The sequence below is a fragment of the Carcharhinus amblyrhynchos genome, chromosome 33 (genome assembly GCF_965287045.1).
Source record: "Carcharhinus amblyrhynchos chromosome 33, sCarAmb.v2.hapA, whole genome shotgun sequence".
Lineage (NCBI taxonomy): Eukaryota > Metazoa > Chordata > Chondrichthyes > Carcharhiniformes > Carcharhinidae > Carcharhinus > Carcharhinus amblyrhynchos.
The window spans coordinates 8570876-8585661 of record NC_137356.1 but is presented as its reverse complement, the minus strand read 5'-3'; the positions used below and the strand labels follow the sequence as shown (position 1 = coordinate 8585661).

At 47.8% G+C, this 14786-nt stretch overlaps 1 protein-coding gene across 1 annotated transcript; it reads left to right on the top strand.

The window, feature by feature from the left end:
* Positions 1 to 4157: 4157 nt before the first annotated feature.
* On the top strand, positions 4158 to 14097 carry gadd45gip1 (growth arrest and DNA-damage-inducible, gamma interacting protein 1). The gene is made up of 2 exons (XM_080216738.1): positions 4158 to 4508; positions 11675 to 14097. Exons 1-2 carry the CDS (start codon positions 4168 to 4170, stop codon positions 11967 to 11969), a joined length of 636 nt encoding a protein of 211 aa, XP_080072864.1. The 5' UTR covers positions 4158 to 4167; the 3' UTR covers positions 11970 to 14097.
* Positions 14098 to 14786: the final 689 nt, after the last annotated feature.

Below are 14786 nucleotides of genomic sequence, written 5' to 3'. Positions count from 1 at the left end.
AATTAATAATGACTAAATATAAACCCAAGCTCCGGCTTGTGATCCTGTCCCGCTTTACAAAGAACAAAGAGAATTACAGCACAGGAACAGGCCCTTTGGCCCTCCTGCACCCATCATGCTGCCCGTCTCAACTAAAACCCCACCCCCCACCCTTCCGTGGACCGTATCCCTCTCTTCCCATCCTGTTCATGTCCAGGAGCCGCTTAAAAGTCACCTCCTTGTCAAAAATACCTGAATTCACCAACTGGGGGCTACACTCCTCCATCAACCTCCTCACCTTTGAGCCTTCCCCCTCCCGCTCTCTCTAAACTTGTGATCGTCCAAATCTCTGCCTTCCCCACTGGCATCCCATCCACGGTGCCACAGTGGTTAGCACTGCGGCCTCACAGCTCCAGGGACCCGGGTTCGGCTCCCGGCTCGGGTCACTGTCTGTGTGGAGTTTGCACGTTCTCCCCCGTGTCTGCGTGGGTTTCCTCCGGGTGCTCCGGTTTCCTCCCACAGTCCGAAAGATGTGCGGGTTAGGGTGCATTGGCCGTCCTAAATTCTCCCTCAGTGTACCCAAACAGGCACCAGAGTTTGGCGGCTAGGGGATTTTCACAGTAATTTCATTGCAGTTAATGTAAGCCTGCTTGTGACACTAATAAATAAACTGCACATTTTTGGACACTAAGGACAATTTCGCATGGCCAATGCACCTAACCCTCACATCTTTGGACTGTGGGAGGAAACCGGGGCAACCGGAAGAAACACACACAGATACGGGGAGAATGTGCAGACTCCAGTGACCCAAGACGGGAATTGAACCCAGGTCCCCGGGGCTGTGAGGCAGCAGTGCTAACCCCTGTGCCATCCAAGGATGCAGTATGATGGTTAGTGCTGCTGCCTCACAGCTGCAGGGATCTCTCTGCCTCAGAAGGTGTTAGAGGTGGGAATCACTGAATATTTTTAAGGTGGAGGTAGATAGAGTCTTCTTAGGCCAGGGAAAAAGCAACGTTTATGAGAATGTAGAACTCAAAACACAAACAGATTAGCCACAATCTTACTGAATGGTGGAGCAGACCCGATGGGCTGAGTGGCCTACTCCTGCTCCTAATTCGTATGTTCGGAACTGACTGGCCTTCAAAGCAGCAGACAGGTAACCATTGATATGGAAACACAGGCACGAGATACTTTCTTCAACAGCAGTGTGCTGGTGCCAGTGGGTGCAGTCTGTGCCCCTGTCACTGAACGGTACACCGACAATAATCTCTCCCTCAATGTCAGTAAAATGAAGAAGATTGTCATCAGGAGGTGTAGTGGAGAACATGCTCCCGTCTACATCAACGGGGACTCAGGTATTTAGGAGCTTCAAGATTTTTAGGTGCCCAGATCATCAACAACCTGTCCCCGCCCCCCCCATGCCAACAAGGAAACCCACCAATGCCTCTACTTTCTCAGGAGGCTAAGAAAATTTGGCATGTCAGCTATGACTCACCAATTTTTACAGATGCACCATAGAAAGCGTTCTTTCTGGCTGTATCACAGCTTGGTATGGGCTCCTGCTCTGCCCAAGACCGCAAGGAAGTACAAAGGGCTGTGAATAAAACCCAGTCCATCACTCAAACTATCCATCCACTTCGTCTACGCTCCCCCCTTACCTTGGAAAAGCAGCCAGCATAATTAAAGATCTCACGCAACCCGAACATTCTCTCTTCCGCCTTCTTCCATCGGGAAAAAGATGCAAAAGTCTGAGGTCACGTACCAACCGACTCAAGAACAGCTTCTTCCCTGCTGCCGTCAGACTTTTGAATGGACCTACCATACACTAAGTTGATCTTTCTCTACACCAAAGCTATGACTGTAACACTATATTCTGCACCCTCTCGTTTCCTTCTCCCCTGTGTACTCTATGAACGGTATGCTTTGACTGTATAGTACACAAGAAACAATACTTTTCACTGTATCCAAATACACGTGACAATAATAAATCAAATCAAAAATCAAATCTGTTTCATTTTGTTCTGGGTAACAAGAGTCTGTCAGAATCAAGGGACCAACCGGGGGGTTCTCCACTGAGGTGGTCTCGGGATGAGGATTCGGCTGTGGATTCGAACGCACCTGCCGGGTATCCTCTTGCTTTCAGATGCGAAATCCAGCGGGGGAGAAGGAGTCACCGTGTTAGAGGAAGGGTGACTGGAGACAAATGGACTTCCCACCAAGCGGAAAATAGGGCTGTCAGATCAATAACTCAAACCATTCAAGGTCAAATTCGGAGGAAGGTGCGAACTCTGGTATCAAGCTCTCCAGGAAAGGTCATCATCACTTGTCAAGTGGTTTAGAAGCCCCCTGCCCCCAACCCTCCACCACCCACTCTCCCACAGTGAAATGTATGAAGTCCTGGCAAGGTTTAATAGGCTGTTTTATCACAAAGCTTCCATTTGACCCAGCTATTCCTGGAGCAAACATTCAATGGCAAGGGGATGTTGCATATTAAAGCCTTTGCAGTCTGCACGTTAAGGATTTTAGCAGTAGGATCTTTGCCTCTCTGACTCACAAAGGTTGTGTGTCCTATTTCCCACTCCAGAGATTTGAAAGCCACCATAGAAAGAGAGCCAAAGGATGCTTTCTAAGGTGCATCCTTGGCAGTACCTGAAGGAGGCGCTCTTTTTCAGATGGGGAAGTTAAATCAAGTCCTGGTTTATCCTCGGGGGATGGGAGGGTGGTGAGAATGCTGCGACTAAAAGATTTTCCAATGTATTGTTTTCTTTTTTAAGTAGACCAGGGAAGCACTCCCAGTTGTTCTGGTCAATAGCTTTAGGTTTTTGGTGTCCAGATCACCAGCAATCGTCAGGAAAAAGATACGAAAGTCTGCGGTCACGTACCAACCAACTCAAGAACAGCTTCTTCCCTGCTGCTGCCAGACTTTTGAATGGACTTACCTCGCATTAAGTTGATCTTTCTCTACACCCTAGCTATGACTGTAACACTACATTCTGCACTCTCTCATTTCCTTCTCTATTGTTCTTCATAACCAAGACATTGGTTATGCAACTGTGTCTTTGTCTGTATAACGTGCAAGAAACAATAACGGAAGCATAATATCCTTACTTTTATGTTCAATTCCTCTCCTAATAAAGAATAGCATTCCATTCCAATGTTAGAACAGAATAGAATCCCTACGTGCAGAGGAGGCCATTTGGCCCATCAGGTCTGTGTGGGTTTCCTGTAGGTGCTCTGGCTTCCTCCCACAGTTCAAAAGACATGCTGATTAGGTGCATTGGTCATGCTAAATTCTCCCTCAGTGTACCTGAACAGGCGCCGGAGTGTGGTGACTGGGGGATTTTCACAGCAACTTCATCACAGTGTTAATGTAAGCCAACTTGTGACACTAATAAGTGAACTTTAAAGTGAATAGGGTGGGTGGCACTGGGAAAGATCGTTCTTTCTGAGATTCAGTCCAGACTTGATGGGACAAATGGCCTCCTGCTGTACTGTAGGGATTATATGTTATGGAGTTTCAAGTGATAAACTATTTCTTGAGTAGCCATGATGTGGAGATGCTGGAGTTGGTCTGCAGTAGGCACAGTAAGGAGTCTCACAACACCAAATTAAAGTCCAACAGGTTTATTTGGAATCACGAGCTTTCAGAGCGCTGCTCCTTCATCAGGTGAGTGGAGGTAGGTTTACAAACACAGCATATATAGACACAGACACAATTACAAGATAATGGTTATGCAATTGTGTCTCTGTCTATATATGCCCCTATTCTACATATGCCCCTTCGTCAGGTGAGGACTCACCTGACGAAGGGGCAGAGCCCCGAAAGCTAGTGGTGTTCGCTACCAAATAAACCTGTTGGACTTTAACCTGGTGTTATGAGACTTCTTACTGTGTTTAGCCCAATCCAAAGCCAGCATCTCCACATCATGACTTATAGATGCTGCCTGACCTGATGAGTTTTTCCAGCATTCTCTCTTTGGATTCGAAATAAACCCGTTGGACTTAATTTGGTGTTGTCAGATTTCTTGAGTGGCAGCAAATGAAGGCTAGATGTTGTAATGTGAAGAGGTGTCACTTGCACACTTATCTGTGTCTGAGTGCAGCTACTTTTTAAGAAGTTATGGAAAACTTTTCAGCAGGCGCTTTGAGGGCCACCTCAGGAGGCGGGAGGACCCCCGCGGATCCAAGATGGCGGCGCCCATGTTGGCGGCTCTGGGGCGGCGGTTTTTGCAGCGGCTCCCGGCCCCGCTGTGGGAGGTCCGGGCCTGCTACAATGCCCGGCGCCTGGGCCTGGACTTGAGCGGCTTCTACCTGCCGCATGACGGCAGCCCCGAGTGGCAGCGCAGCCCGCAGGCCCTGCGCAAGCGGTACGGCCGCTGGGGCAGCGCCTCGGGGGTGGAGGCCGCCTCGCTGTGGCCCCAGGCCGCGGACCTGGCCGCCCACCAGGCCGAATGGGAGCCCAGCCTACAGCAGATGCTGAGCAACCTCCGCGCCCAGGAGCTGGAGCAGCAGAAGAAGCAGCGGGAGAGGTGAGAAGGACTGAGTTACATTGCCATAGCGCCTGTCCCATCCACAGCACAGGGTTGCCAACTCCTCCCGGATTGGCCTGGAGTCTCCCAGAATTGAAAATCAGTGTGTGACTTTAGGCAGAAATTGAGATTTTTTTTTAGAAAAAATTGATCAATCCATCCTTCCAGGTGCTGCCAGACCTGCTGAGATTTTCCAGCGGTTTCTTTTTTGGTCTCTGTTTTTTTCACTAGATAGCAAACTGTTGAAAATTGGGAAAGCTCTTTTGGCTGATCACCAAGTGTCAGTGCGGGGATAAGGCCAGGGTGGGTTCATAGTCGGTGCAGATTCGATGGGCTGAATGGCCATCTCCTGCCCTGTAGAGATTCTACCATTCTGTAGTTCTGTTCTTAGCACTGCTGCCTCACAGCGCCAGGGACCCAGTTTCAATTCCCAGTTTGGATCACTGTCTACGTGGAGTTTGCAAGTTCTCCCCGTGTCTATGTGGGTTTCCTCCCACAGTCCGAAAGACATGCTGGTTGAGGTGAATTGGCTGTGCTGAATTCTCCCTCACTGTACCTGAACAGGTGCTGGAGTGTGACAACTAGGGGATTTTCACAGTAACTTCATTGCAGTGTTAATGTAAGCCTACTTGTGACTCTAATAAATAAGCTTTAAACTTAATTGGTTAATGAATCGTATTTTTCTTGCCTACTGGCGTAGGAAGACAGTGCGCCAACACAGCGAGACATGTGGTCGACTGATGGCTGGAGTGTGGTGAGGGGTGGGGAGTGGGAGCAAGTACATTTGGGTGGCATGGTGGCACAGTGATTAGCATTGCTGCCTCACAATGCCAGGGACCTGGGTTCGATTCCTGGCTTGGGTCACTGTGCGGAATCTGCATGTTCTCCCTGCGTCTGTGTGTGTTTCCTCTGAGTGCTCCAGTTTCCTCCCACGGTCCAAAGGTGTATAGGTTAGGTAGATTGCTATGCTAAAGTGCCCTTTAGTGTCAGAGCACTAGCTAAGGTAAATGCAAGGGGTTATGGGGATAGGGCCTGGTTGAGATTGTGGCCGGTTCAGGTTCAATGGGCTAAATGGCCTCCTGCACTGCAGGGATTCTATGAAGTAATGTACTGAAATATCCAGGGATTCATTTAATTACAGTTGGCAACCCGAGTCACAAAGTACAGTACAGCACTCTGTCTGTGTCTGTCTTGTCGTTGAGGGCTTGGCCGAACTATCTTTATCCACTAATTTCTATCCTTCATTGCCAGTCCACATTCCGATATGATCCATCTTGGGTTTTATCCTGTGCACTTTTTCCAAGTGTTTTACCTTGTGTCACCTCTTTTGTTATTCTAAACGCGCCACTCCAGCACGGATCACCCATCCAAAATACGTGACCTTCCTCGGCGTCCGAAAAGTTCCTCTTGAACACCAGCTTTCTCGGACATCCACTCATTTGTCTGTCTGGCCGAACATAAAGCATATATGTCTAAGTGCTTTCATTTCAAATGCTCTATTCGAGCCTCATCACTCTGGTTTTTCAGAGAAAAATCATAGGATCTCTGTAGTGCAGAAGGAGGCTATTCAGCCCATCAAGTCTGCAACAACAACAATTCCATTCAGGCCCTATCCCCATAGTCCCACATATTTACCCTGCTAATCCCCCTGACAGTAAGGGGCTATTTAGCAATGGCCAATCCACCTAACTTGCACTTCTTTGTACAGTGGGAGGAAACTGGAGCACCTGGAGGAAACCCACACAGCCACGGGGAGAATGTGCAAACTCTATAAAAATAGTGACCCAAGGCTGGAATCGAACCTGGTTTTTGGCGCTGTGAGGCAGCAGCACTAACGACTGCCACTGTGCAACTGTCCACATTATCACCAGTCACACAATGGCTTTCAGAAGACAAATTTTCATTATAATCGAGATGATGTGGCTATTCCATACTGTTTTTAAGTGAAATCTTCATTTAAAGTCTTCATTTCGTTTCTGAAGTGCAGTCACTGCAATCTCTCCAGTTAAATAATTCTGCTTTTCTTCCTCCCAAAGTTCACATTTTCCCACATTGTACTGGATCTGCCAAATTTGTGCCCACTTATTTAGGCCTCTCCATATCCCTTTGTGTCCTTTAGTCCTCCGCACAGCCTACCCTCCTATCTATCTTTGTGACATCAGCAAATTTAGCAGCTATACATTTCATTTGAATCATTGACCTAGATTTTTTAAATTCATTCATGGGACATGAGTGTCGCTGGCTGGCCATTTATTGCCCATCCCTAATTGCCCTTGGAGATTAGCTGAGAGTCAACCATATTGCTGTGGCTCTGGAGTCGCACGTAGGCTAGACCAGGTAAGGACAGTAGATTTTTTTCCATATGGTGACACAGTGGTTAACACTGCTGCCTCTCATCGCCAGGGACCTGCATTCGATTCCCGGCTTGGGTCACTGTCTGTGTAGAGTCTGCACGTTCTCCCCGTGTCTGCGTGGGTTTCTTCCAGGTGTTCCAGTTTCTCCCACAATCCAACGATGTGCAGATTAGGTGGATTGGCTATTCTCAGTTGCCCCTTCATGTTAGGGGAATTAGTTAGGGTAAATACATGGGGTTATGGGGATAGGGTCTGGTTGGGATTGTGGTCAGTACAGACAATCCAACAATCATTTCATGGTCTTCATTCGACATTTAATTCCAGATTTTTATTGAATTCAAACTCCTCCATCTACTGTGGCGGGATTTGAACCTGGGTCTTCAGAACGTTAGCTGAGTTTCTAGATTAATAGTCTAGCGATAATACCACCAGGCCATCGCCTCCCCCAGTCAATAGATGAGGCCCCGACATTGATCTTTGTGGCATTCCACTAGTTCCAGCTTGCCCACCCAAAAATATCAATTTATCCCAGCTCTCTGCTCGCTAACCAACCCTCTATCCCTGTGAGTATGTTTCCCTCCCACGTCACGAGCTCTTATCTTGTGTAGTGGCCTTTGAAGTGGCACTTTGGGAAGCAGACAGCATCTGCAAATTTCCCATTATCCACCCTGCTTGTTACTTCCCCAAAGAACTCGAATAAATTAGTCAAACGTGATTTCCCTTTCACAAGATCACATTGACTCTGCTTGATTGTAATGTGAAAAACAAAGCAGCCACTTTGAGCACATTTAACTGCATTTGGCGACCTGAAATCTTCAAGGGTACATTTAGACAAGTAGAAAATAGGTGCAGGGTTAGGCCATTCGGCCCACTGAGCACCATTCAATATGGTCATGGTTGATCATGAACTTTCGGTACCCACTCCCACTTTCTCTCCATACCCCTTGATCCCTTTAGCCACAAGGGCCATGTCCAGCTCCCACTTGAATATATCTAACTGAACCAACAGCTTTCTATGATAGAACAAAGAAAATTACAGCACAGGAACAGGCCCTTCAGCCCTCCAAGCTTGCGTCAACCATGCTGCCTGAATGAACTAAAACCCCCTACCCTTTCAGGGACCATATCCCTCTATTCCCATCCCATTCATGTGTTTGTCAAGACGCCCCTTAAAAATCACTATTGTATCTGCTTCCACTACCTTCCCCGGCAGCGAGTTCCAGACACTCACCGCCCTCTGTCTGAATTCCACAGGTTCACAATTTTCTGTGAGAAGAAGTTCTTCCTCATCTGAGTCCTGAGATTACAGTTGGCAACCCAAGTGATTTACAATCGCTATGTCCGTGTCTTGTCGTTCCGAGTGTTGACTGCGTTGTGAACTGTCTTTTTCCACTGATTTCTATTCCTTGCTGCCCGTCCCCTAGCAAGCTCGGGGCTGCACGATAGCACAGTGGTTAGCAGTGCTGCTTCACAGCTCCAGGGATCTGGGTTCGTTTCCCAGCTTGGGTCACTGTCTGTGTGGAGTTTGCAAATTCTCCCCGTGTCTGCGTGGGTTTCCTGCGGGTGCTCCGGTTTCCTCCCACGGTCCAAAAATGTATGGGTTAGGTTGATTGGCTGTGCTAAAAATTGTCCTTAGTGTCCTGAGATGCATAGGTTAGAGGGATTAATGGGTAAATATATGGGGAGAGGGCCTGGGTTTAATTGTGGTCAGTGCAGACTCGATGGGTCAAATGGCCTCTTTCTTTAGAGTAGGGTTTCTATAATTTCTATAAGCTCCAGTATGGAACGTGGGTTTTCAGTGGTGATTGTGGGATAAATGTTGACCAGGACATTGGGAAGAGTTCCCTTTTCGAGGATCACTTTCTGTCTCCTTCCCGATGAGTGCCATGGGATCTTTTGAATTGACCTCATTGGGCGTTGGTTTAATGATTCTTCTGGAAGAAGGCACGTCTTGGCAGTGCAGCATGTACCGTGCTGGGAGGGTCAGCTTGGGCTGTTCTTCAGAGGTCTGTGGAGTGAGACTTTTTTTATTCATTCGTGGGACATGGGAATCCCTGGCTGGGCCAGCATTTATTGCCCATCCCTAGTTGCCCTAGAGAACGTGGTGGCGAGCTGCCTTCTCTAACCATTGCTGTCCCTGAGGTATAGGTACATCCGCAATGCTGTTAGGGAGGGAGTTCCAGGATTTTGACCCAGCGACAGTGAAGGATCGGCCGACATAATTCCCGAGTGGCAACAACGGTTAGCATTGCTGCCTCTCAGGAAGCCAGGATTGATTCCCAGCTCGGGTCACTGTCTGTGTGGAGTCTGCAGGTTCTCTGCGTGGGTTTCTTCTGGGTGCTCTGGTTTCCTCCCACAGTCTGAAAGACATGTCGGTTAGGGTGCATTGGCCATGCTAAATTCTCCCTCAGCGTACCCGAACAGGCACTGGAGTGTGGCGACTAGGAGATTTTCACAGTAACTTCATTGCAGTGTTAATGTAAGCCTACTTATTTGATTTATTAATGTCACATCTATTAGTATAGAATGAAAAGTATTGTTTCTTGTGCACTGTATTATGTGACGCTAATAATCAAACTTTTAAGCTGGGGCCAAAGCCTGCAGTCGGGACGTGATCCTTGGTGTACTCGACCTTCTGAGCTGTCAAGCGCTCAATGTGAGTTGTGACACTGTCCTCGCCCCCTTCACAGCTGCTCAACGAGGTGCTAATGCAGGGTTTTAGCAGCAGGCGTGAAAACGTAGATCAGTAGCAGGTCATGTAATCAAAGGCGAGAAAGCTCTGTGTGGTTTACGGCCAATGCACCCTAACCAGCACCTCTTTCGGACTTTGGGAGGAAACCGGAGCACCTGGAGGAAATCCACGCAGACACGGGGAGAACGTACAAACTCCACACAGACAGTGACCCAAGCCAGGAATCAAACCCAGGTCCCTGGTGCTGTGAAGCAACAGAGCTAACCACTGTGTCACCATGCTGCCCCACTTTCTCACTGATGGATGAGAACTTTGTGCTGGTTAGGGTGCATTGGCCATGCTAAATTCTCCCTCAATGTACAAGAACGAGTGCCAGAGTGTGGCAACTAGAGGATTTTCACAGTAACTTCATTGCAGTGTTCATGTAAGTCTACTTATTTGATTTATTATTGTCACATGTATTAGTATAGAGTGAAAAATGTTGTTTCTTGTGCACTATACAGGCACAATGTGACAGTAATAATTAAACTTGTAAACTGGGACCAAAGCCCGCACTCGGGACCTGACCCTTGGTGTACTCGACCTTCTGAGCTGTCAAGCGCTCGATGTGAGTTGTGACAATGTCCTCGCCCCCTTCACAGCTGCTCAACGAGGTGCTAATGCAGGGTTTTAGCAGCAGGCGTGAAAATGTAGATCAGTAGCAGGTCATATAATCAAAGGCGAGAAAACTCTGTGTGGTTTACGGCCACTGAGATGATGGTGGGCTCCTCCTAAATGACCTTTGTTCAAACTTCAAGGCAGCATTCCCTGCACTTAGGTGCTAACATCAGGCCCATTCGAAAATCTGCACTGTCTTGCTAAAGCGGCTAAGGAAAGCTTTAACCCCTCTAACCAATACTTTTCAAATCCTTCCATCACTCACAAGCAAAAGAAGTGGGCACTTTTAATTTTCTTTTGGATTTTGTTGTGATCTGCATTCTGGGTGAAGGAGGAGGCAGATTCAGTAACTTCCAGATGGTGATAGGAACATAGGAGCAGCCTGTTCTGTCCCGCAAACCTGTTCTGCTATTTAACTAGAACATAGTTCATTTTTCTACCTCAGCACTACCTTCCATGGCACAATGGTTAGCATTGCTGTCTCACAACTCCAGGGACCCAGGTTCGAATCCAACTTGGGTGACTGTCTATGTGGAGTCTGCACATTCACCCTGTGTCTGTGTGGGTTTCCTCCAAGTGCATCAGTTTCCTCCCACAGTCCAAAGATGTGCAGGTTAGGTGGACTGGCCGTGCTAAATTGCCTGTGTGGAGACTGCATGTTCTCCCCGTGTCTGCGTGGATTTCCTCCGGATGCTCCAGTTTCCTCCCACAGTCTGAAAGACGTGCTGGTTAGGGTGCATTGGCTGTGCTAAATTTTCCCTCAGTGTACCCGAATAGGCACCAGAGTAGGGCAATTAAAAGATTTTCACAGTAACTTCATTGTCGTGTTAATGTAAGCATACTTGTGACTAATAAGTAAACTTTAAACTGGGACCAAAGCTTGCATTTGGGACCTAGCCCTTTGTGCCCAAAGATGTGCAGGTTAGGGTGGATTGGCCATGCTAAATTGTCCCTTAGTATCCAAAGATGTGCAGGTTAGGGGGATTAGCCACACTTAATGCACGGGGGTGGGGGGACCTGGGCGGGATGGTGTTTTGAAAGGTCAGTGCAGACTCGATAGGGCAAATGGCCTCTTTCTGAACTTTAGGAATTCTGTGATTCCCTCACTATCCCCATAGCCCTTGATATCATTGACCTCTGCTGTGAATGCACCCCAAGCCAGAGCCACCAAAATTCCCTCTGAGGCAGGGAGTTCCAAAGATTCACCACTCTCTGAGTGACAAGTTCCTCTGTATCTCGGTTCTAAACGATCTGCCCTGGGACTGTGTTGTGAGCTCTAAGTTCTTGAAAAATGTGGAGAGGATTGCAGCAAAGTGAGTTTAATTGGATCACTCTTCCATAGGTATGAAGACTGAGTGGGGGTGGCGGGGTCTTGGTTGGTAGGGGTCAGTGGATCTCTGACGCCTGACCTGGATGAAATCTCTTCTCTCTCTCCATCCCCTCCCCACCCACTCTATCCTCAGGGAAAAGCTGATTGCCGCCAACATGGCCAAGATGCCCCAGATGGTGGCAGACTGGCGACGGGAGAAGCGGGAGCTGAAGGCAAAGCAGAGGGAGGAGAAGGCCAGGAGGGAGCGGCTGCTGTCCGAGGCCCGGGAGCGTTTCGGTTACAGCATCGACCCGCGCAGCTCCAAGTTCCAGGAGATGGTGAAGGAGCTGGAGAAAGAGGAGAAGAGGAAGCGCAAACTGCTGAAGAGGCGGCAGAGGGGAGAGAGCGCCGGGAGCGAGGCTACAGCAGCGACAACAGGCGCCCCTTAAACCGATTGCATTCACGTTACCGGGGTAGGACCCTGCAAAGACATTTCATTCACCTGATTTGAACAGGTTCACTGGAATGACTTTAACACGCGTGTGAACTGTTTCAATCCTAAACCACCCGGCTATTTTTAATTCAGTACGTGACACAGTCACAGTTACCGTCTGCCTTCCCCGAGACCCAGTTCTGGGAGCTGTCTTTGTGCTGATTTATATTTGTACAGCTAAATGTTTGTACAGCTAATAAAAGCAGATTACATGCAGGCGCTGGAATCTGAAACCAAAAGAGAAAATCTCAGCAGGTCTGGCAGCATCTGTGAGGAGAGATGAGAGCTGACGTTTGGAGCCCGCATCACCCTGGGTCAAAGCCAAGTATAGCTGTTGGGCTTGTAACACAGTCTCAGAGGCAAGTAAAGAATCGAATATTAGACCAGGGTCAAGTTGAGTCGGAGCCAACAAAGATGGTCGACTCCCCTCCACTCATAAAGCCATAAGATATAGTTGCAGAATTAGGCCACTCAGCCCATCAAGTCTGCTCCGCCATTCGATTGTGGCTGGTATGTTTCTCAACCCCATTCTCCTGCCTCTTCCCCATAACCCTTGATCCCCACACCAGTGGGTCATCTGTGAAGCCGGTGATTATTGCACGCGCGCTATCTTTCTCAGACGCCCCACTGCCCAACAAATTTCCAGATTTATTCCCAGATCTGAATTCCGCGCTGGGATTCAAACTCTCTACCCTCTCATCCAGCAGCACGGTGGTTTTCACAGGGGATTTTCCCAATAACTTCATTGCGGTAAGCCTACTTGCCACATTAGTAGAGAAACTTTAAACTGGTCAGCCCTGCTGCCTCACAGTGCCAGGGACCCGGGTTCGATTCCCGTCTTGGGGTCACTGTCATCAAGGTTTACAGCATGGAAACAGGCCCTTCGGCCCAACTTGTCCATGCCTCCCCGTTTTTTAACTGTTAAGCTAGTTCCAATTGCCTGCCTTTGGCCCATATCCCTCCATACGCGTCTTATCCATGTGACTGACTCTTGAAAAGACAAAATTGTACCCGCCTCTACTACTACCTCTGGCAGCTCATTCCAGACACTCACCACCCACTGTGTGAAAAAATTGCCCCTCTGGGCACTTTTGTATCTCTCCCCTCTCACCTTAAACCTATGCCCTCTAGTTTTAGATTCTCTTACCTTTGGGAAAAGATGTTGACCATCTAGCTAATCTATGCCCCTCATTATTTTATAGACCTCTATAAGATCACCCCTCAGCCTCCTACACTCCAGAGAGACAAATTCCAGTCTATCCAGCCTCTCCTTATAATTCAAACCATCAAGTCCCAGTAGTATCCTAGGAAATCCTTTCTGCACTCTTTCTAGTTTAATAATATCCTTTCTATAATAGGGTGAACAGAACTGCGCACAGTATTCCAAGTGTGGCCTTACCCATGTCTTGTACAACCTTTGGGATGGTACAGTGATTAGCACTGCTCCTTCACACCACCAGGGACCTGGGTTCAATTCCAAGCTTGGGTCACTGACTGTGTGGAGTTTGCATGTTCTCCCCGTGTCTGCATGGGTTTCCTCCGGCTGCTACTGTTTCCTCTCACAGTCCAAAAGACGTGCTGGTTAGGGCGCATTGACCATGCTAAATTCTCCCTCAGTGTTACCCAAACAGGCAACTAAGGGATTTACACAGTCACTTCACTGCAGTGTTAATGTAAGCCTACTTATGACACTAATAAATCAATAAACCTTTCAACAAGATGTCCCCAACTCCTCTATTCAATTCTCTGACCAATGAAACCAAGCGTGCCGAATGCTGCCTTCACCACTCTGTGCAGAATGTGCACATTCTCCCTGTGTCTGCGTGGGTTTCCTCCCATAGGACAAAAGATGTGCTGGTTAAGGTGCATTATTCATGCTAAATTCTCCCTCAATGTATCCGAACAGGCGCCAGAGTGCACAGTAACTTTATTGCAACGTTAAAGTCGACACCAATAAATAAACTTAAACTTAAGATTGTAAGTGTTCAAATGGTTTTAAATGACAAAATCCAAAGAGATCTTTAGCCAAATTTCTATTTTATTCTGAAAGTTAATTGACATAAATTAAAATGATTTGCTTCTAATCCATTTTGAAATAATGCGGTACAAAATTCTTGTGCTCAGTACGCGCAGCACTTAATTAAATCACCTGTAAATTTGCAGTTTTGCAGCGTCTCAAGTAAGATGAAATGAAGTTTTTTTTTAAATATGAATGTTCAGTCTTTGAACAGATGGGGGATAGAACCAGATCAGTACGGGGCTCTGCATGATTGCTCACCAGGGTGGGGTTCAGAGGCCGTTTGAGCTTAAGATCAGGCAAGGCACCCGGGATACAGTTGTGAGTTCTGCACGGCCTCCCCCCTACACTGCCATAGTGATCTCCCTGGGTTAAATGCAAGGATTTGACACTCCTCATTAAAAGAGCAGTTTTAAACACTGAACAAAAGCAAGTTACGGCGGATGCTGGAATCTGAAACCAAAAGAGAAAATGCTGGAAAATCTCAGCAGGTCTGGCAGCGTGTGTAAGGGGAGAAAAGAGCTGATGTTTCGAGACCAGACGATCCTTTGCCCCACAGCCCAAATGGGCTTTGACAAGGGTTTTCTCTCTTGTCGTTTTAAATACGGGAGTTTTGGGAGTGTAGCGGGAGAGTTGCCAGAGTCTCTCTGGATTTGAAATGCCAGAATTGGTGCTCTTGACCATTACCGGACTTGGGAATCGTGGATTGAATTGCAAACAAAAATAGACTTCTAAAATCCTAGGCAGTACAGTGGG

Excerpts from the sequence above, each read along its gene's own strand:
- gadd45gip1 (XM_080216738.1), top strand. The coding sequence starts at position 4,168 with ATGGCGGCGCCCATGTTGGCGGCTCTGGGGCGGCGGTTTTTGCAGCGG. Across the intron at positions 4,509-11,674 it reads CAGAAGAAGCAGCGGGAGAG|GGAAAAGCTGATTGCCGCCA; the intron begins GTGAGAAGGACT and ends CTCTATCCTCAG.